This window comes from Periplaneta americana, chromosome 1 (assembly GCF_040183065.1).
Source record: "Periplaneta americana isolate PAMFEO1 chromosome 1, P.americana_PAMFEO1_priV1, whole genome shotgun sequence".
NCBI classification, from domain to species: Eukaryota; Metazoa; Arthropoda; class Insecta; order Blattodea; family Blattidae; genus Periplaneta; species Periplaneta americana.
Genome location: NC_091117.1, coordinates 27817371 through 27840985, shown reverse-complemented (window position 1 = coordinate 27840985; position 23615 = coordinate 27817371). Strand labels below are relative to the sequence as shown.

Sequence of the window (23615 nt, the reverse complement as noted above, 5' to 3'; positions counted from 1 at the left end):
TCGGGACAAGTTACCTGGTTGAGGTTTTTTCCGGGGTTTTCCCTCAACCCAATATGAGCGAATGCTGGGTAACTTTCGGTGTTGGACCCCGGACTCATTTCACCGGCATTATCACCTTCATCTCATTCAGACGCTAAATAACCTTAGATGTTGATACAGGTCGTAAAATAACCTACTAAAAAAATAGCTCACTTGGCAGAGCAGTGATTTACGATAACAGTTGTGGACCCGATTTCGAATCCCGGTGATGGCGGGCTCGTACTTGCGGTGGACAAAGCCAAGGTTTCTGAGAGATTTTCACAGGTTCTCCCGTTTCGATTAAAACTTTTGAGAAAAAGTATAAGCCCAATTGATTAAAATTATAAGTTGATTTAAATTGAGCAATTTGAAAACAGTATGAGTATGGCGAAAGAAAGAAAAAGAAGACGAAATTATATTTGCTTCGAATAGCTGTTAGGAAATTCAATAATTTAATGGGTTAAATTATATCTGACTTCCTGACTTCGAGGCACATTTCGAAGTTGTTAACGAAGTTGTTTAGCACCAGTAAGTAGGGACCAGGGGCCATGACCTTATGGCCCTGCTTAAACCTGACAAAAGTTACGAGACTTGTGATGAGAAGCTGGATTGTTATCAGTTATTAGCAATGAGGGAGAGTACTGACATCAGACTTCCCCCGCGTGATTGGGAGGGAACCGTCATCGAAGGAAGGGGCACGTATTTCGCTGCTCAACATAAAAGGGGAAGCAGCGGTCTGCTCTGCCACACAACCGACTGTGAGAGAACCGAGTCAAGATCAAGGCAACAAAGCTAGTCTCAAGACACTTCTGTTTGTTGCAACCAACTCAAGGTTTTACAGACGCTTACGTTTCTGAAGTTGCCAGGATCGCTCTCTACTTCTAGTTCTTTCTTGGAATTGTGATATATAATACTCAAGATGTCCGTGTCGATAAGGAACGTTCTCATCAGCGACGCCGTGGACTCTGCTTGCGTGGAGCTGTTGCAAAGCCATGGCATCAATGTCACCTGCAAATATAAGATGCCGAAGGAACAGCTACTCCAGGAGATCAAGGTTAGTTACAGCGGAAACCAGCACTGGCGCCACTGTATATAGCCTCGCGTCTCGGAAGAAAATCACTTCATTCTTGTGTCTAGTACAAAGACCTAACCAAACTAAAAAGTAGACATTTTAATGTTTCCAAATGAGAAAAAAAATGTAAGAATATTATGTACAGTACATGTTACTGTAAGAACTTATTTATTCGAAGCAAATAATTTAAATTTATTCCGTTACTAACTAAAATATTGCAATACAACATATTGTGAAAAACCGTGGTCTGTTGCTCAGCATGCTGGCTAGCAGATTCGGAGGTCCCGGGTTCGATACAAAGACCTAACCAAACTAAAAAGTAGATATTTTAATGTTTCCAAATGAGAAAAAAAATGTAAGAATATTATGTACAGTACATGTTACTGTAAGAACTTATTTATTCGAAGCAAATAATTTAAATTTATTCCGTTACTAACTAAAATAATGCAATACAACATATTGTGAAAAGCCGTGGTCTGTTGCTCAGCATGCTGGCTAGCAGATTCGGAGGTCCCGGGTTCGATACAAAGACCTAACCAAACTAAAAAGTAGACATTTTAATGTTTCCAAATGAGAAAAAAATTGTAAGAATATTATGTACAGTACATGTTACTGTAAGAACTTATTTATTCGAAGCAAATAATTTAAATTTATTCCGTTACCAACTAAAATAATGCAATACAACCTATTGTGAAAAACCGTGGTCTGTTGATCTGCATGCTGGCTAGCAGATTCGGAGGTCCCGGGTTCGATACAAAGACCTAACCAAACTAAAAAGTAGACATTTTAATGTTTCCAAATGAGAAAAAAATTGGAAGAATATTATGTACAGTACATGTTACTGTAAGAACTTATTTGTTCGAAGCAAATAATTTAAATTTATTCAGTTACTAACTAAAATATTGCAACACATTGTGAAAAACCGTGGTCTTTTGGTCAGCATGCTGGCTAGCAGATTCGGAGGTCCCGGGTTCGATTCCCAGGCTCTACTCCCGGTGAATTTTTCTTGAAGAAGAAAAATTACCTGGGTGTCTAGAGTTTGGAAATTTGTATGAATGTGAGTGTGCCGGATTAATATTAATTAACCAATCATCAAAATATAAAATACATCAGGACTGTCGCTGTTCAGTAACCTGAACACACGTTTCAGCGTCACATTGTTGACAAGTAACTCAATCTGTTAGCACAACCATAAAGCATCTAATAGAGATGCTAGGCCTATAGATTTACCAACAACGAAATATATAAAGGCATTGTGAAAAGGCATTTTCATGTACTGAAGTAACACATTTTTATTACAAAAATTTCTTTGATTTTTCGTTGCAAATAATTGAATATTTATTTTGTACTTATAAACTATAGGTATGCTAACTGTATCAGTTAATATACTACGTAAATTTATAAATTCATTTTGGAGAATCAGATAAGTCAATTCTAATATTATTACTAAAAATGTTGAATGATAAGTCATAAAAATATAAAAATGATAAGACACATGATTGAATTCAATATTTTTTTAGTTATAATATTAATATACTACATGTTAATGAAAAGAAATTTTCGTGTATTCATGTAACAAAAGACATTCACGACATAAGCGCTGGCCTTCTGAGCTCGAGGTTGCGGGTTCGATCCCGACCCAAGTCGATGGCATTTAAGGGTGCTTAAATGTGACAGGCTTATGTCAGTAGATTTACTGGCATGTAAAAGAACTCCTGCGGGACGAAATTCCGGCACACCGGCGACGCTGATATAATCTCGGCAGTTGCGAGCGTCGTTAAATAAACCATATTTTTTCACGACATAATATAACATTTATTCCGTTACTAACTAAATGACGCAATAGAACAGATTTCTGAAGTGTAAATACATTTTCATTTATCAAAGATACAAAAGCTATTCTATTCTACACTTTTTATTGTTAATAATTTTTTGTTGCAAATAACTAAATATTTATTTCGTACGTATAAACGACCAGTATACTATCAAAATAATACATTAGAAGAAGTTTACCAAAGTTAAAAATAAAATTGGAGATACATTTTCATGTATATCGTGTAAGAAAAGACAATCACAGATTTACGATATATCTACCAGTACTTATGTTTACTGTTGAAAATTTCTTATATTTTTCGTTGTATATAATTTAATATTTATGCTTATTCCATTACTAAAATATATAAAATATACTCACTGTATTGAACAATACACTAAAATGAGTTACTAAACTTGAAATATATTTTCATATATCCAAGTGACAAAATTATATTCTTCACACTCTATTTTAAGTAGGTTATTTTTACGACGCTTTATCAACATCTTAAGTTATTTAGCGTCTGAATGAGATGAAGGTGATAATGCCGGTGAAATGAGTTCGGGATCCAGCACCGAAAGTTATCCAGCATTTGCTCATATTGGGTTGAGGGAAAACCCCGGGAAAAAACCTCAACCAGGTAACTTGTCCCGACCGGGAATCGAGCCCGGGCCACTGGTTTCGCGGCCAAACGCGTGCACACTCTATTGTATGGTATTGTAAAAAAAAATAGTATTTCATGCACATAATATATGACTAATAAATTTTAATGCATTTCTATACATTCTTACTGTTAGATGGTAAAATAGCGTAAGTTAGTTACTAAAATATGAATACAATTTTGTATATCTATGTGAGAAAAAAACATTTTGAACATATTTTTACATTTCTACAGCTAAATACAGTATGTCATAGACAAAAACGAAAATAACATTAATTTGATATGATGCAGTAGCTTTTTCTTTGTCCTGCATAATTTAATTAATGCATTGCCAAATTTTATATACAATACATTATACCTACTGTATGTTGCAACTAATTATTACGTTATTTAACATCCAAAACGAGGGGATTTCCTGGCGAAATAATGTTTACTAGGGCAAAACTTATTTTGTGCGAGATCGTGCGTATTTGCTTGGTTTCCGCACAAAACCAATCCGCGGTAAGTCTAAAATTCCACATTCAGTATTCCCAACCTAACACACATAACAATTTCCCTCTTCTTACCGCTTAAGTGACATATTGATTTTACTGCTTTAGGCTTCTAACATATTATTTTTAGAGACTTTCAATATAGTAATAATTATAAATTGGAAACTTACCACTTCAATTTCACCTAAATTGCAATGTTAATTATTGTTTTTAAATATTTGCAAAAATTAAGTAAACTCTACAACTCCACTAAAGTTGCTGGATTCGTGATGCAAGTAACATTAAGGAAGCCGTGAAAAAATCAACAAGATTCCAGAGCCGATGTTATTACTGCAATATGTTATATAAATAATATTGTTAAAATATTAAAATGAAAAAATAAATCATTACATAACCTTACCGTTTGTTTTAAGTTCGCATTTATGGACTAGGGGGGAAAAAAAGACAGACGTATATCACGGCTTGCTGGAGTATAGTAAACACAGAAAACATTTTAAAGCAACAATGTTAAAGATAGATATTTTTGTTTTACAAATTTGCCATCATTGAACAGAAACCAAGATGGAGATTTCATTGCAACTAATTAGAAATTCCTCTTTCAGGTATGTAATAAACGATCTTCGCACAAAATAATGTACGATACACGAGCGGTATGTTTTCTTTCAATTTCCGGAAATTAAAAAAACTCAACTACGTTTCGCTTTTTCAAACTTTTCCTCGAACATGAAAACTTCAACATAGCGCTCTTGTAACGCATATTACTATTGTGAAGTGCTTTTCTGAATTTAAGCATTCGCGCCAAATCCATAAGCGTTCACTGGCTACTACTTCTGCGAAAGGTATTTCACAAGAATCCCTTATGATAGTGTCCTTGACAGAAGGTGTGATCAGCGATTCTAGAACAAGTAAGCAACGAAATTTATAAAATACCAGCCATGGTACCTAGAGAATAAATAAGAAACGCGCTTTTATTTCATTTACGAGGGATAAGAATGACTGCACGACAGGATCATTTTCAGTATAGACTAACCCAAGTAAATGCAAGAGATGTGGACAATGGTACGGGCCCACTTTCTAGTTTCATGAACGTTTTAACCTACTTAAAAGGAAAAAATGATTCCTCCTTCCACAGCAGACACAGAGCTTTCTAAAGTGAGCAATTCTCGTACTTAACATTAGTCAAGATAATGATGGGTTATCTGAATTGCTTCAATTGCTTGTAACATGGAAGTTCAGCCAGTAGCGATTCGTAGATAGAAAAACGCATATCAGCAGGCTTCTTCTTCGATTTTTAACTAAGCGAAAGCAATACTGAATCGAAAGAGCTAGTAGCTACGCGTTGCAGTGTTTCGTATTCGAATGGCCGAGCTTCTATTCTCGAGGCCGCCTGTTACGAGAATTTTCATGCTTTTTTTCTCGAATATTCTGTCAGATGCATCAAATATTCATTATATGAGGTCTCGCCATCCTCATTGAATATTAACACGACTACTATGAAGTAGTCAATGTCTATTACCCATTAAATCGAGAAAAATTCGTTCCGGCACCGGGAATCGAACCCGGGACCTCTCAGCTCTGCGCGCTGAGGGCTCTTTCCAACTGAGCTATACCGGGACACGAACAGTATAATGAGAGGAGTTCGACCGGCACCGTGGATCGTGTCCCGGCATAACTCAGTTGGAAAGAGCCCTCAGCGCGCAGAGCTGAGAAGTCCCGGGTTCGATTCCCGGTGCCGGAACGAATTTTTCTCGATTTAATGGTGATAATTCTGTAAGATACTTGAATAGTACTTAAAATAATAAAAGTCGAAACTCTATCTTAATCATATCATCAACAATCATCATTATTCTAAATAAACGTTAGGGCCGACTACTCTTTTTTTTTTATAGTTTTCTGCCCAAAGGCAGGTCTTTCACTGCAAACCCAGCATTTTTCAATCTTTACTATTTTCCGCCTTCCTCTTAGTCTCCGCATATGATCTATATATCTTAATGTCTATCATCTGATATCTTCTTCTGCCCCGAAATCTTCTCCCGTTCACCGTTCCTTCCAGTGCATCCTTCACTAGGCAGTTTCTTCTCAGCGAGTGACCCAGCCAATTCCTTTCCCTCTTCCTGATCAGTTTCAGCATTATTCTTTCTTCATCCACTCTTTCTAGCACAGCTTTGTTTCTTATTCTGTCTGTCCACTTCACACACTCTATTCTTCTCCAGTCCACACCTGTGGAGTAACGGTTAGCGCGTCTAGCCGCGAAACCAGGTGGCCCGGGTTCGATTCCCGGTTGGGGAAAGTTACCTGGTTGAGGTTTTTTCCGGGGTTCCTCAACCCAATATGAGCAAATGCTGGGTAACTTTCGGTGTTGGACCCCGGACTCATTTCACCGGCATTACCACCTTCATCTCATTCAGAAGCTAAATAACCTAAGCTGTTGATAAAGCGTCGTAAAATAACCTACAACATTTCTTCTCTATATCCACATTTCAAATGCTTCTAAGCGTTTCTTTTTACTTCGTCGTAATGCTCTTGTTTCTGCTCTATACGATACTACACTCCACACAAAGCACTTCATTATTTTCTTCGTTAATTCCTTTTGCTACTGAAAGTTTCCTTCGTCTTGCTATCCTCCTTTTGACTACTTCCTGGTTGCAGCCGTAAAAGGATGCTGGCTAATGAAGTGTAAATTTATGAAAGTGAAATACCAAATGTACCATTTAGATGTACAGTAGTAACAAAAAAAACCGGACCGACCCTTGTAGCTGATTTCAGAGCCTTGTTCACTCCAGAGCACGATAGACTGATAACTAAGACTTTCGTGGTTCGAATCCTACCTGTGAAGGAAACTGGTTTTTGTTCCTTATTCAAATTTATTCCCAAACTTTTCGATTGCAGTGACATTTTACTGCTTAATTCACTTATTATTCCCAGAACATGAGTTTTACCAGCAATCGAGAAGTATTGGGAATAAATCTGAACAGGGAACAAAAAAAAAGTTTCCTTCCCAGGCAGGATTCGAACCACGAAAATCTTAGTTACCAATCTATCGTGCTCTGGAGTGAACAAGGCTCTGAAATCAGCTAAAAGGGTCGGTCCGGTTTTTCTTTGCCACTGCTGTACATTACTTCGCTGTCATTTCTGTCTGAAATATTACAACGCTGTGTAAAATACTCCTAATACCATTTTTCTGTCAAATTTTACATCACATAGATGAAACAGGTAGGCTAAATGCAACAAAATAGAACGTAACAAGCCATTCTGCCTAATACCTGTCAGGATGATGATGATGATGATGATGATGATGATGATGCAACAAAAGAAACCTTATTCTTTTGGGCACTCAAACTTCGCAAGTAGTGTAATCTTTTACGTCTTGTAAATGCTTTCACTATTTTTGTATACCTTACAGTATCTCAACTGACTGAATTGTTTATGCTTTTAAATTGAATTAATTTACTTACTATGTATTATATTTTATAGCTCAACCGATGAAAAATTGTTTAGGTTTGTAAATTGAATTATTTGCTTGCTATGCATTGTATATTGTTTGTAGAGCCACCAACGTAGCTCAGTCGGCAGACTCGCTAGCCTGCTGATCTGGAGCTGCGCTCGGGCTTGGGTTAGATTCCCGTTTGGGCTGATTACCTGATTAGTTTTTTTTTCCGAGGTTTTCCCCAATAAGACAAATGTCAGGTAATCTATGGCGAATCCTCGGCCTCACTTGATCTCGCTAAAATATTGTAATCTTGTAAAATTTAAACTTGTTGCACAATTTAAAGCTTCAATACTAATGTAAGATCTATGGAATACAGTAAATGAAATGAAATAATAAAAATCACCGCGGGTAACTACACTTCTCAAATTTTGTTAATATCTCATTTTCCTTTGAAATTTCAGTATGAAAAAGGGTAGAAACACAAGTAAGTTTAAAAATTATAGACTTCAACTTGCGATCGCAAGACGTGCTACGTTAACAAATAAGCGCAATTATAATTTTGACGTTGTCTTAGCTGATATTTTTGGAATCCTTTATTTAACGCCGCAGTATAAACGACGAGGTTATTACCGTCGGTGAAATTGGTGATAGCGAAATGGTATTTGGCGAAGTGAATCCGAGTATTTGTTTTGGGATTGTCCGATATTCGCCATAGTTAGGGACAACTCGGAAAAAACCAAATCGACCCAGTTGGATTCGAACCCACAACTTTGGTTCACGAGCCAAGCTTCTTATTCAGAGACTATTCCTATGGCAATTTAGTATTAAATGCAATGTATAAAAGTATCATTAAATTTTCTTATGTGTAGCATTTCTAATTTGGTTAATCTTAAATGTCTTCTTGTTTGAGATAACTGGTAGTCTGTTATGCGTTTTCAATTGATGAAATTTAATTTATTCAGCCTTTCTTCACAATGCACGCTAAGTACTTTAACTATGTAATAAGTTACGTAATGACGCTATGGATTTCGTTCCGTGTTGCACTTCTAACTCTTACAATGAATTTCAAGCAGATACAAAGGAACAAAAACTTCAAGGTTTCGCAAGCTGAAATGTTTGCAATATAGAAATTACATTTGCTTTTTTTATGTGTACAATTGCATACGCTACTTTACAGGTTTGTCTGAAGATTAATAGCTTTGTTTGTACTTACATTCTGTACATAAGATTTTCTCTCCTCACACTAGGACTAACACGTTTCACAGTAGCTTTTCTTGCGCAATGGAAAGATTAATGGAATGTTCCGTTGTGTGCAGAGCTTTGACGTCTGTATGTATTTACAAATCCGAACATAACCATCATTCCGATTGGTAAAGGTAAACAGAAGCTTTTTCTTTGGCGAATTTTGCGAAAGCCCACAACTTTCCTAATATAGTGAGAAACATGGTTTAAAGAAGGATATGTGTGAAATTTTTATCATTTTTGGAGAAAAGCCCCCCCCTTTTTTTTTTGCAAAAAATAATCAGTGACTTTTAACTTATACGTTGGTCAAATTTTATCAATATAATCGTCCTCAAAATTCATGCTTTAGTTATATTTCACAATTACAAATAGATTCAATCATCTTTAGTCATTTTTTCATACTTTTATTTTTACTGCATTTACGCACATTCAAATAGGATACTATAGGTTCAAACAAATTTCATGCTAAGAAGTTACTATCCAAACACTAGAACAAGATTTTTTTAACTGACTGGATTCATTTTTTAGATCACTCATACATTCAAAATTCAAAATTAAATTTATATTCATACCAAAGAAGTTGTAAAATTTGTTTCAGGACTGCAACTTAGGCTACATTTTGTGAAAGAAGATACATTTTGAAAAAACCCATTTTTTTATAAACTCAAAAACTATTAAACTGATATTAATTAAACTTGGGAGCATTAATAGCTGTATACAAAATATTAAAGTCTCTAGCTTAAAAATGTATGGAATAGAAATTCCACCTTTTTCGTCCCCTAACACAGGCGTTTCCAAGAAATCTTATATACTCTCATCTAATCCCACCCGAACTCAATTCTGGCTGTCATGTTCATGACCCTGAACAAAGCTCGGTAGCTGTCAAACCCTCATTAGTGGAAAAATTCGAGGTTATAACCGTCCCAATAGTCAACCAACCAGTATGACTGTCTTCACAGTCACGCAGCATGACTTTTTTTCATTTCTCAGTTGTTACTATGTGGTTGTAAGTTTGTGAAATGTAGTGTGCACTTTCAATTCGTAAAATTACTAGCACGTCTTTCTTTTTTCGGCCTTGGTTAGGTGGTAACGAATTTTGTGAACAAAGTGCTGAAGAGGATAGTTCAAATCCTGGTCCTTCGTCTCAAAGAACCTCGGACTACAGTATAACAATATAATGCATAAAGTTGCATTTTACCTATTGTTATCAGTGCGTAAAATGAGCCTTTAAAACAAAGGTGCGTAAAAAAGTAATAAATTTACGCACTGATATTTATTTTATGCAGAGCCAAAGAAATTAATGCAATATTCAGTGTACAAACTTCATTCAGTAAGAAATTAATGCCTTACCTCGATCTTTCATGACATAAATATTGCACGTAACACAAATAAGTAACAAATTTAACATTCGTATTTAATACATTTTAGCCCTTGTTATTCTGAAGTTACATGATATAGTACTCATTGCAACAATATGTAGCATTCAATTTTTTCTAACCGCTTTGTTAATTATGGCAGTTTTAGACGGCGATGACATCACGATCTTAAAATAACCTCTCCAACTTGAAATATTAATTTAGTATCAATATTGACTACAGTAGAAAAAACACAGTAAACTACACATTCGTAAATATTTTTTTCTACCCGCCTGTGTTAGCGAAACCCCTGATCACATATACAACAGATTGGTCATCCCCATGTTAAAAACAGTAGCATGTGGAAGAGAACAACCACGAGGATCGCCACTGTCGATTGATAACGACCGCTAGATGGAAATACAGTTGATACGCAATTCAAATTAAAATTATAAAGTGGTTTCTTCTGCAGTCGCTAGATGGCAGCATAGTGAAATTGATCAAAATTTTGCCTCGGCTTCACCTCGTTTCACAAACTTTACACTCCTGCAAAAAAGAGAATTTTTACGAACTTGTATAATAAATAACTATTCTATACACAATAGGTCGTCATTAACCATCCTCTTCATCTACACTACGTTTCAAAAACAGAACTTTTATGCCCATCTCGTTCTCTTTTTTATTAGGAATTTGAACCAACATCAGATAACAAGAGACACTTATTAGTCACGTGATCAGCAAGAGAAGGGATATATTATATTGAGTTTTTACGAAATAGAAAACTTTCCACTTCCTTGCTGGGAATCGAACCCGTGCCCACCGGATACGCTATAGAGGAGAATGTACAAAACAAGTCTTAAAAATAAATAATTGGTACGTCTCAGTAAAATCAGTTTTAATTCACCTTCATTCTTTTGTTCTTTGTCAATTCTCTGTAGGTCAATCGAAGATGCATTACTCTTGTTCACTTCTGTATATCAACCTGCTGTCTGTAGTTATAATGATTATGGGAGACATAAAAAACACTTAATCACACTCCTCGTTCTATCCACTTGGTAACCGGTTTTAACCAGATTCGTGTTGCATGTAGCAGCTGTAGTGACTGCAAAAGGATAAGAAACTATCTCGGCTAATGGTGCAGCCTACTCAATTGAACAGAATGATCTGTCATTGAGAAGGTTTCGTTATGTAACATCTCCGATATAACATTCTTCCGCACATACTACTCGTGCTGCAGACATTATTCAAGCCAGACTTTAACCGGGACATCCAGATTATGTATCCTCAACTATCATGAAAACACAATTGCACTGTCATTTTGTCTGTTGTCTGAATACGTTTTCCGTGAGCGTTATTATAAATGACCTTGTTCCTAAACAAAGAATATTCCAGTAAGTTGTACAGAGTGTCTGATTTATTCATTTTTGTTTAAGCAGCCCAAATATCAGTGCAATCGTGTGGGAGGTATTTTATGGTTTTGCAGGCGGAATCAGGGTTATATATTAGCGTCCATGCGAATGTCTTCGTATGATAATTTTATGTTAAACATGTGCAGTCAATCTGTTAATTATTTTTGTAGGCTTTCCAATGTTTCTTATAGTCGCGTTATCATTGGATAATGTTTTACTGAGTCATTTGCTCTTTTTATAGTCCCGATATTATATATTTTTTAATGCGTTAGTTATCTTCAGTTCCTCAGAATAATTTGTTTCGTTTCATTCAGAATAACTAACGGCCATAATAAAAAGTACCTTTAAAGAACAGACAGCGTAGAGTTTTAACACAATTTATTAATTTATTTAAAGAAATTTTGAGAAATTTAGCGACACTGCCATAACGTTAAAACCTGGATAGACCAAGAAAAACGTTAAGACAGACCATTATGGTCTTCGACATACCACATCGACGACAACCCGCATGGAATTGGACCATACTGACATATTCTGCTTATTGGAACATGCTAGATTCATCATAGCGAGAGAATAATTATTATCTCGCGGTCTTTCACGTTGCTGTCACGAGTTTCAGAGATTCGAAATATTATTACCGAAGGCAGGATTCGAGCTTTTATAGATATTTCTGTGGAACATTTTCGTTTATGTGATGTTTCGATCGATTACGTATTTCCGCTTTAAAGTAGTTTTAACTAGAACGTTCTGGAATCGGAGTTCGAAATTAAAGAGTACGAAAAGAAGAACCGGGGATCGAACCCTCGCAGGCAGTTCAAGTACTCATAGAACCCATTACTCTAGCTGAGAGCCATGAACTATCTTGAGAGATCCGCGTATTAGAAATTAACGTTTCTTTCCTCAAATGCATCGTATGAATCGATATATTAATCAGTCCACCCGTCTATGTTTATTTAATATTTTAACTGTTTTCCAATCGTTACTAAAACTAAAATACAAGCGCTGCGAATTAGAGAATTTCAACGACGAAAAGTGTCCACCCCTATCGTGTTGTGCGTGATGCCTAAAACAATTTATGAACAGCCTGAGTCAGACACCTTGTATTTATACAATTTTCCAAATTGTTATGTGTTGTACTTTTTTAAACACGTCTTTCTAAACTGTATAATGATGAAAGTATTAAACAGGAAATTAAATTTTATTTTAAACACGTGTTTATAGAAAATGCAAAGACTCTACCGAAATTATAGTCCTATGACTGATATTATAGTATGATCACCTACTGCATATGAGAAAAGCAAACACTGATCATTCAGATTTCACTCCCCCCCCCCAAAAAAAAAAAAAAGATATATACTTTTGTACTCGTCCTTAATACAGTAGTCAGTTAATAACCTTCGAATTTCTCTTTCAATTGTTTCTTATTTTAAAACTGTTTTCTTGTAACTTAAAATTTGTTAAATTAACGGTAACGTCATAACAATGATAAAATTGTTTAATAAAATTCCGCTCTTAAAAATATGGCGGTTCTGCGCTTTTGACATGTACACAATCTTGTTTATACAGATGTATTGTTACATTTAATACATGTGAAAATGATAATAAAATCCCGCTTTCTTTATGTTTTCAATTTACTTTTGGCACATATTAATTATTAGGCCTTTATGTTGCAAAAATGTACAATTTATTTCGAGTAAAGGAAAACGTTATGAAACCCTTAACCATTTCTTAAATATTTGCAGCCTTATATCACAATAACGCCTTTGTATGGCTCCAAATCTCTAATGCAATATTATTTTACATTTCTGCGTCTTGAATATACAACAAGCACTAAAAACTTAAGTTTACGATACGTACTTCAATGAGTGAATTCATTTATTTTATTACAGAACTACGATGGACTGATCGTTCGCTCTGACACGAAGGTGACAGCTGAAGTGTTCGCAGCGGCAACTTCCCTGCGTGTGGTTGGGCGTGCGGGGACAGGAGTTGATAATATTGACATTGATGCGGCCACGAGGAAGGGAGTCATTGTCCTCAAGTATGTACCAGTCATTTCCCCTTGATTTATTTCAACTTATAAATTAATGAAATGTAGACTATATATTACGTATTACATAGTAAAAATCTAATAAAAATGTAATTGTTATTTTACAGTACACCTGGAGGAAACTCTGTTAGTGCCTGCGAACTGACATGTGCTCTCATTTCTACGTTGGCAAGGTCAGTATAACCTACAGAAACATCATCATCATCATCATCATCATCATCATCATCAGCTGAAGGTGTAAAGATCGAAAAAGCGACATATCTAAACGTGTTTAATAAATAACTATAAATGTCATTGAATTCGAATTTGTAGAGGGAGTATATATAAATATGATAAATTAAAATGTATTTAAATACGATACGGTAATGCCGTGAATACATTTTAAAATTTGTATACAGAGGTTCATTAAAATAACGTTAACGATAATCACACCTGATTGGGGGACAGTTATTAAAGCTTCGTGAATTTTAAACATGCTAAAATATAAAATGACCCTTAATTTTCCCTACATTTTATAATCAACCTGCTACAAAACTTATGGTTTTAACTTTTTTTCTACAGGAATGTGGCGCAAGCTTGTCAGTCACTGAAAGAAGGTCGTTGGGACAGGAAACTCTACACTGGATCCGAACTGTCAGGAAAAACTCTGGCTGTTTTGGGTCTTGGCAGGATTGGACGTGAAGTGGCTACGAGAATGCAGTCATATGGCATGAAGGTGAGTTTTTTTGGCAACTGAATCCGAAAAATGAATTAAATATCTTACATCTAGTACAGAATAACGGTTTTGCGTACACGTAATCGTTTTTGAAATAATCATAATGCGTTTTCATACAGAATTTACTTACAGTAACTTTTTTTAAAAAGGAAAACTAGAAAATTCTGTGCAAAGAACAGAGCAAGATATGTATGATATTTGTCTTTAGCAGTATTGCCAACAAAAGTCTACATAGCAAAACATTAATTAAAACTTGTATAGCCTATTATTTCTCTGACACCAAGCGAGATGGCTCAGTGGTAAAACAGTTGCCTTAAATTTGGGAGGTCTCAGGTTCACACCCAGGGCCGACCAATATGATCATGAAATAACTATGAATATAGTTATTTGTAAGGTAGGAAACGAAGCGACAGATTTATTCCCATTTCTACTATAAAGATGAATTGTATCATTTTGCAAGACCTGAATTCGTAAGTATTGCATAAGGTAGACAATCTGCAAATATGGGCACTATATGGCAAAATCTGTGGAGGTTCACGCACTGTTCAATGTACTATTTCAAACAGATGGTCGACTATTGAAAACTATACAGTATATTGTCCAACAGAGATGATTTAATTGAATTTAATGATTTGATTTCCTTATGCATTATGACATGTCTTTTTTGTAAAGATTTTAGTTTTAATATGGCGTAACATATTCTCTTTTTCAGACAATTGGCTTCGATCCAATGGTCTCTGCTGAGGGTGCTAAGCAATTCAATGTGGAGAAGATGGAGCTTGACGAGATATGGCCTCTAGCCGATTACATCACCGTTCATACTCCACTGATCCCTCAGACAAGAAGTGAGTTACAATTTCAGCTTTCACGTTGAAATTATGTTAAAATAAAACGTGATAGTATGGAACTAAGTGACTTTCTAAAAATTCTATAGAAATGTTTAAATATTGAATTATATAAAATCATTCTGTCATAGTTTTCTCCCCAATGGCAGGTATTTCACTGCAAATCCAGCATTCTCCAATTTTTCATCTTTTCCGCCTTCCTCTTAGTCTGTGAATACAATCCATGTACGGTATCTTAATGTTGCCTATTATCAGATATCTTCTTCTGCCACAAAATTTTCTCTCGTTCACCATTCCTTCCAGTCCATCCTTCAGTAGGCAGTTTCTTCTCAGAGAGTGATCCAGCCAATTAATTTTTTCTCTTTCTGATCAGTTACAGCATCATTCTTTCTTCTCTCACTATTTTTAGCACAGCTTCGTTTCTTATTCTTTTTATTTTTATTTATTTATTTATTTTGCTAATAATTGTAACATAAAATATAATATATACAGAAAAAACTTTAGCTCGCCCCTGAAAGAGTAGAACTCGTGCTCAGGGGCGGATTCCTGAATTGAAATTAATAATTATACAATACAATTTGTCTTATGTCTACTATGCAATTATAATATATAAATTTAAATTTACAATTTTTCAATTTTTATAAAATCCATACATAACTTTTTTAATTTAATACTAGAACTATTAGAATTGACAAGATTAGGATATTTAAATATAAATTTGTTATATATTCTTGGGCCTAAATTACTGCTGTGATTAAATACTGTAACAGTGTTGTATTTTAGTTCAGACAATCTTAAAGAATTAATACCTTTTGTTTCATAACTATGAGAATACAATTCAATTATTTCGATTTTTATGTATGAATTTTATTAATACAATATAATAAATTGTCTTATGTTAAGTACATTAAAGTCGAAAAACAATTTTTGAGATGGAAAATCAATAGGTTTATGAAGACATATTTTAATGAATTTAAATACCATTATAGTCACAATCATGCCATGGTATGAAGGAAAAATTTCACAACCTCGAGCGGGATTCGAACCTCCGACTTCCTGTACTCCGGTCAGGCGCTCTACCACTGAGCTATCGAGTTCGTCTCACGCCAAAGGCTTGGAATTATCCTTTCATACTGGCGACTCTGTTATAGAGTACTGTCCATAGCGTCTTTAAATTCATTAATATGTCACATCAATGGACGTATATACGTCATCCAACATCGTAAGATGAAGATTACATATTTTTATAATTCTGTCAGTCCTTTTTCCATTCTTCTCCACATCTACATTTCAGATGCTTCTAATCGTATTTCTTCACTTCATCATAATGCCCATATTTCTGCCCCATACAATGCCACAATCTACGCAAAGCACTTCACTAGTTTCTTCCTTAGTTCTAAAATCACTGCTTTTAAATTCAGCATAATTTTTGCATACATTACCATGAGTTCACTTTTATGTTTCATCTGTTTCAGATCTAATAAATGAGACTACACTCAACAAATGCAAACGTGGAGTGAAGGTGATTAATGTTGCAAGGGGCGGCATTGTGGATGAAGCTGCACTGTTGGATGCCATCAAGGTAAAATATTTTAAGCATCCTAAATAATAACAATTTTACAAGTTAGCTTACCACTAGCCTGAGAGTAAAAGGAATGAATAACAATTTGTTTACGATTACCTACGTTTCTTTAATATAAATGCTTTTATTCACTGAACATGGCTTACTTCCTATTTATTTTATTTAATTTATTGGTCTGACCCAATATTTTGGGTTTGCCCTGCGACACAGAATAGCTCACAATAAAATTTAAAATGAAAAATTATATAAACAGGCTTCAGACAAAAGTGATTAAGACATAAGAAAAAAATAGAACCAAGTATAATTTAAATTGAATGTACGCCATAAATATGCTGATGAAATATCGCTACAGAAAATTTTATAATGGTGGTGACGATGGCATCTTGAAGATCTCTCGTCAGCTTGTATTTTTCCCTCCACTTTACAAAGACTTTCGGGATGGTGCCTCTCGCTCCGAAGAAGAGACCGGTAACTGTGATTTTTTCAATGTTGTATTTCGCTGATAGGACTGAATCGTGGGCTCGTAGATGTTCTTTTTCTCTTCGTTCACTTCAGATGGTTGAGTGGCTGAGATTTCAAATCTGATCGTAGGATCAATTAATTCGGTTGTCTGTTTATTCCTATTTATAGCTATGATATCGATCCTACGATTGCTCTCACCACCAGCAATACAATGAACTTCCTCGTGAACGTCTAGATTTTTGGATCGAAGTGCATCTGCGATCATAGAACGTATGATGTTGTGATGTTTTATACTGAGTACTTCTCCCTGTGGGCAACTCCCAAGCACATTTTAAGGGTTTCTATGTGAAATAAAGACGAAATTCTTACCTTCTGAATCAGGATGGTCGCTGTGGTGGAGCCGCTCTCGACGTGTTCGTGGAGGAGCCCCCAAAATCCGCCGTCACACTAGAACTTATCCGCCACCCCGCAGTGGTGGCCACGCCCCACTTGGGCGCCAGCACCAACGAAGCCCAGCAGAGAGTCGCTGTGGAGATCGCAGAGGAATTCGTCGCTCTTGCCGCCAATTGCCCAGCTGAAGCAAGAGCTCGCTACGCAGTCACAGGAGTGGTCAACGCCCCTGTCCTGGCCGCTGCCATGATCCAAGTCAATACACCCTGGATTGCACTGGCCAAGGAACTGGGAAAAGTGGCTGCCAAGATGATCCAGGGAGCGGTGCCTGGAACGAACATCTGCATCAAAACTTCAGGTGAGCACATTATTAAACGTGTCTATAGTTTCAACTTCTAGTGCCTTCTTCTAGACCTGAGTATTACTTTTCAAACATGGCCGATTTTTCTGATGATAACAACAGAAGTACAGTTTCAGTCTATAGGGAAGTAAAGCTGAGAATTCTCCATCCACTAAGTTTGTGACATGTAAGCTTAGGTTTGATTGTTGATGAACATTTAACATGGGATAAGCATATTTTGGCTGTCTGTGAGAAAATTGTTCCAATGTCTGGTATTTTGAAAAGGCTTAAAAGATCTTTGCCTGTATCTTGTCTCTTGAATGTATATTATGCTTTTATCCATTCTCATTTAATGTATATGTCATTTATTTGGGGACATAATAAGAAAACTGCTTTGAGACCTTTGCAAATTATTCAAAATAGAGCTTTAAGAAATTTATTGGGTTTTCATTATTTGACTCCAGTTAAATATCTATATCAATTTTCTTTCGTTCTACCAGTTGAATCAATTATCAAATTAGGTGCTGCCATTTCCATGTACAAAGTTATTAACAATTTAATACATAGTAATATTACATTTCAGTTTCATGAACATATACATACTTATTTAACAAGACAAAAAGACAATATATTTTTTTCTCAGCATAGCTCCGTAACTTATGGAACGAAAGGACTTAACCATTTTTTAACAACAACTTTTAACCAACTTCCTTTAGAATATAGAATTTTACCAAATTTCCGGTGTTTTAAGAATTGTTTAAAAATACATTTTTGGAAAGATTATTTATTTTAATCCTCAGTTGATTTATTTATTTCATGGTTTCAAACTTTTTCTTCTTTCTGCCCAAAACTTTATATTATCTTACTATTTGTTCTTATTTTGCTTCCTTTCTTTCATAAATTCTTGTGTTATTCCGGTTGTTTGTTTTTCACAGACTGTAGTTTCATGACGTTTTCAATTACATTGTAAAACATATGTATGTGTTTTTGTATAGCCCCTACATATGAGCTATACTCGTTGGGGCATACTCAATAACAAAAAAAAAAAAATCTTATAATTCATGGCGCAACAGCCCATGACGAACAAAATCCGACTAGCTGATTGATGCCCTCTGATTAGGGTTGCCAGATGTACGGTTTTACCCGGAACAATACGGTTTTAGCTCTTTATATTCCGCTTATGGTGCGAGTCTTGGACCGTATGCCAAATGTTCCGTTTTCAAATTCTAAATCCAGCGTGCAGTACGTACATCACATTTGCAGTGTGGTTGGTGGCGGTACAGTAGTATGTATGACAGTACCAGAAAAATTGGTGTATTTCATAGATTAAACTGGTGCATTGTGGCGTCGTGGTCTAAGGCATCCTGCCTATGACTCGCATTACGAAATGCGCGCTGGTTGGAGTCCTCATGGGAGAAGAAATTTTCTCATGAAATTTCGGCCAACGTATGGGACCGGTGTCCATCCAGCATTGTGATGCACTTGGGGAGCTACGACAGGTAGCGAAATCCGGTTGAGAATGCCAGCTATAACGGCTGGGGGGATCATCGTGCTAACCACACGATACCTCCATTCTGGTTGGATGATCGTCCACCTCTGCTTCGGCATGTGGGCGTGAGGCCAGCAGCCGGCTGGTCGGTCTAAGCCCTTCACGGGCTGTAGCGCCATTTAAAAAAAAATTGGTGCATAACACCCGAAAAATATTGTATTTGTAATAAAGTTTGTCGTATGCTCTTCTCCATTTACGGCGATTATCTTCAGTAATGGCTACAAACTGGAAGGATGAAAAGAATAGAATACTGTAAATGTTATAAAAAATTAACTTTTTGTATAATTCAACAATGATGAAAACTGTAGTGAATTTACAAGCAGATTTTGTTATATAAATAAATAGTTAAATACGGCATATTCAAGTGAGAAATACAGGCTAAATATAGGAATATATAAAATGAAAGAGTAAGTTCACAATATAATTATATGACGTAATAAATAATTAAAATATGTAATGCATAAATCATAATAAGATTAACTGTATTAATTAATATGTAATACATTGGCTGGATCACGGACTGAAACGAAACTGCCTACTGGAGGATGCACTGGAAGAAATGGTGAAAGGAGGGAAAGTTCAGGGCAGAAGAAAATATCAGATGATAGACGACATTAAGATATATGGATCATATGCGGAGACTAGAGGAAGGCAGAAAATAGGAAAGACTGGAGAATGCTGGGTTTGCAGTGAAAGACCTGCATTTGGGCAAAAAACTATGAATGAATTAATTCTCTTCTTATACACCCAATGTTTTTTTTCTAAGAAACCGAAGGTAGATGAAAGGTGTTCCTTATTTCTCATCTCAAAATCTGGCAACCCTACCTCCAATCCCAATGCCTCAGCAGAAGTGAATGATCATCGAAATTGTATGGGGGTAACGTGTGTTCAGCACCATGATCCCCCAGCTATTATAACTGGAGTAAGAAACTGGATTAAGCTATATATACATCCCGGAGAAACTGAGTAAAGTAGTAAAAGTTTGCTATGTTGAAACAGCAATTGATAAATAAATATTCTTTCACTGATTAACTTTAGAACACTTATTTACTGTGTCCTAGGCTTTGAACAATGAAGGATAACACTTCGAAACTAGTCAGCCAGGTAAAGAAGTTGTAAAGTTAATCGGTGATAATAAAAATGTATTAAAAGTGTATATAGAACAACGAAGAATCAAGACGCAATATTCTTTGTTTTAGGTGCTGGTATGGAAAGCAGGAAATTCCTGAGCACTTCAGTCCTGGTTGGGATGCTGACCGGACATACTAAAAATGGTCTGAATCTCATCAATGCGCCAGCTCTGGCTAAGGAAGCTGGTATTACAGTGTCACAGATCCACGACGGTCACAGTGATATACCCTCAGTCACTGTGACTGTCTCTCAAGGCAAAAGTGTGTCACACTCAGTGCAAGGTAAGAAACTATATTAAAAATACAACTTACAAAGTCAGCTATATAATAGTGACAATTATTATAATCGTTTTCACAAAAACTGAACTAACCTACTTTTGTACATAAACACGCCCCTTTCCTATAATGCATGTCTCTTAAAAATATCTTCTAGTGAAGCATGCTGGGAATATTACTTCATTGAAACAAGAAACCAGCCTATAAAATGCACTTCCCAATTCCCTAAATATTCACTAGGCGTGCATATTACATAGGTACTGAAAAAATAAATTTTACTAAGTATTGTTGCTAGAATTATATTTTTGCAATAAAAGTATCTATGAAAAAATGCCCATGAGTCTTACAGATCAGCATACTGTATTCTTTTATTTTTTCTTCAAGTCCTATGTTTTTCGCCAATACTATAGTAATATTTGTTATCCTATATTGGCATCGATTTAAAGAAATACCATACTTCACTGCATCTTAGTCAATCAAACAGAGATAAACTCTCAATCTCTCGTCAATATTACGCACAATTCATTTACTTATTCTTAAACTTACGAGACACTCTTTGAACTACATTTCAACTAGAATCCTTACTTCTTGAAACCAGAATTAAAGTGATTATTTGGCATCAGTTGAATACACAGTCTCATCTTATTGGCCACTAATTGCCAGCTTCCGAATATTCATACTGAATGGAAAGAACAATAACTACAAAAGAAAACCTGATTATATGGAGATATTTGTTAACTGTGAAAATAATTCCTGTTTATATACTAACATTTCTTAACTATGAATACAATTCTTGTTTACAAGCTGACATTCGATAACTATGAAAAGAGTTCCTCTTTATATGCTCACTTTTGATAATTATGAATACAGTTTCTGTTCATATGATAATATTCGATAACTATGAAAAGAGTTCCTCTTTATATGCTCATTTTCGATAATTGTGAACACAGTTCCTGTTCATATGATAATTAATATTCGATAACTATGAAAAGAGTTTCTCTTTATATGCCCACTTTCGATAAATATGAACATATTTCCTGTTCATATGATAATATTCAATACCGGTAACTATGAAAAGAGTTCCTCTTTATATGCTCACTTTCGATAATTATGAACACAGTTCCTGTTCACATGATAATATTCGATAACTATGAAAAGAGTTCCTCTTCATATGCCCACTTTCGATAAATATGAACATATTTCCTGTTCATATGATAATATTCAATAACTATGAAAAGAGTTCCTCTTTTATATGCTCACTTTTGATAATTATGAACACAGTTCCTGTTCATATAATATTCGATAACTATGAAAAGAGTTCCTCTTTTATATGCTCACTTTTGATAATTATGAACACAGTTCCTGTTCATATAATATTCGATAACTATGAAAAGAGTTACTCTTTATATGCTAATATTCGGTAACTATTAACACACTTTTGTTTACATCATAATCTTGTGTTTTGGTGCATGATTATATTAATTTTCAATTTTAACTTTACAGGAACTGTTAAAGCAGACGAGCTACCATACATGCTGAAAATTGATGATGCAAACTTCGGACCGGCTGGTCTGCTCTTAGGTAACAACATTCAGCTGTTCCAGTGCCAAGATTGTACAGCAAACCTCACGGCTATCATCACGCAGCTAGCCACTAGGGGAGCTAACATTGTAAACGTTGCAACAGCAACTGGCAAAAATGTGTGGGTGGCTGTCAGAACTGCTGACGAATTCACCGACAATATCTCTGTGCCAGGGGTCGTTGCATTTTAAATATTCCCAAAAAAATACGAGATGTTCTCTAAATGATAGTTCCATTGTTTTCAGACTGAATAAGACTTCGATAACATTCTTTATATACAATATAACCCAATACACGTCCAACTGCTCGGATTTATAATGAAAATCCTGATCTTATAAATTTTACCACTCTTAATTTACACTTTTAATACTATCAGTTACGACAGAGGGGAAAACAGTATTTTCTAGACTTTATACGCTCTTAAATGTATTAAATATGTAATACATAACTTTTGAGCAATTGTGCAGAGATTCAGTTCACACATTTTTCATTTCCCTTAAAAAATGTTCAAGAGTAAAATAAAATTTTAATTTGGAAGTTTTATCACATTAAAAATATATACAATTTTGAAACAATTTCGTAAAAAACAAAAAACCAAAAAAAATTTTGAAGATCATAGAACATTCTGTAAAATAAACATAATAGTATATTTTATATGGACAAAAGACAAAAACCAACCTCTGTCCCCTATTTAATATTTTTAAGTATAAGTTATTTTTTTAATGCATCTTACATGAGTAATAACATTAGAATAGTTGTAAGAAAACTTTCCATTATTTAACATGGAAGAATTTTGAAACGCTTGTAAGAAATATTATAAAATTATACATTTTTAGCTATACAGTATTGCTGCTACTTTGATAAACAGGATAAATGTTAAAGATTAGTGTCAATTGAAAAAAAAAAAAGGTGAAGCATTCACGCTTAAGAACCAGTGACCTCGACTGGTCTGAACAGACAACATGTCTAGTATTTTTATGTTTTATTTGTGCTGTCCTATTTATCATATTTTTTTTAGAATAGATATTTTGTTCTCATGGTAGTGTTAGATGTAATCAATAATATTAACATTAATTATTGTGTAGTTTTTCTACAAAATGTAATTGTATATTGATGTATTTTGTTTATAAAATAAATATACAGTAATAAATATATTAATTAAATACTGATTGCTTCATTCTTCAAGAGAGCAGACCTATAGCTT

General features: G+C 35.0%; 1 protein-coding gene across 1 annotated transcript; it reads left to right on the top strand.

Moving 5' to 3' along the window:
* Positions 1-695: 695 nt before the first annotated feature.
* Positions 696-23574, top strand: LOC138693345 (D-3-phosphoglycerate dehydrogenase). The gene is made up of 9 exons (XM_069817295.1): positions 696-1072; positions 13381-13532; positions 13649-13714; positions 14103-14256; positions 14969-15101; positions 16577-16683; positions 17527-17893; positions 20624-20836; positions 22334-23574. The coding sequence occupies exons 1-9, from the start codon at positions 938-940 to the stop codon at positions 22600-22602; spliced, it is 1596 nt and encodes a 531-aa protein (XP_069673396.1). The 5' UTR covers positions 696-937; the 3' UTR covers positions 22603-23574.
* Positions 23575-23615: the final 41 nt, after the last annotated feature.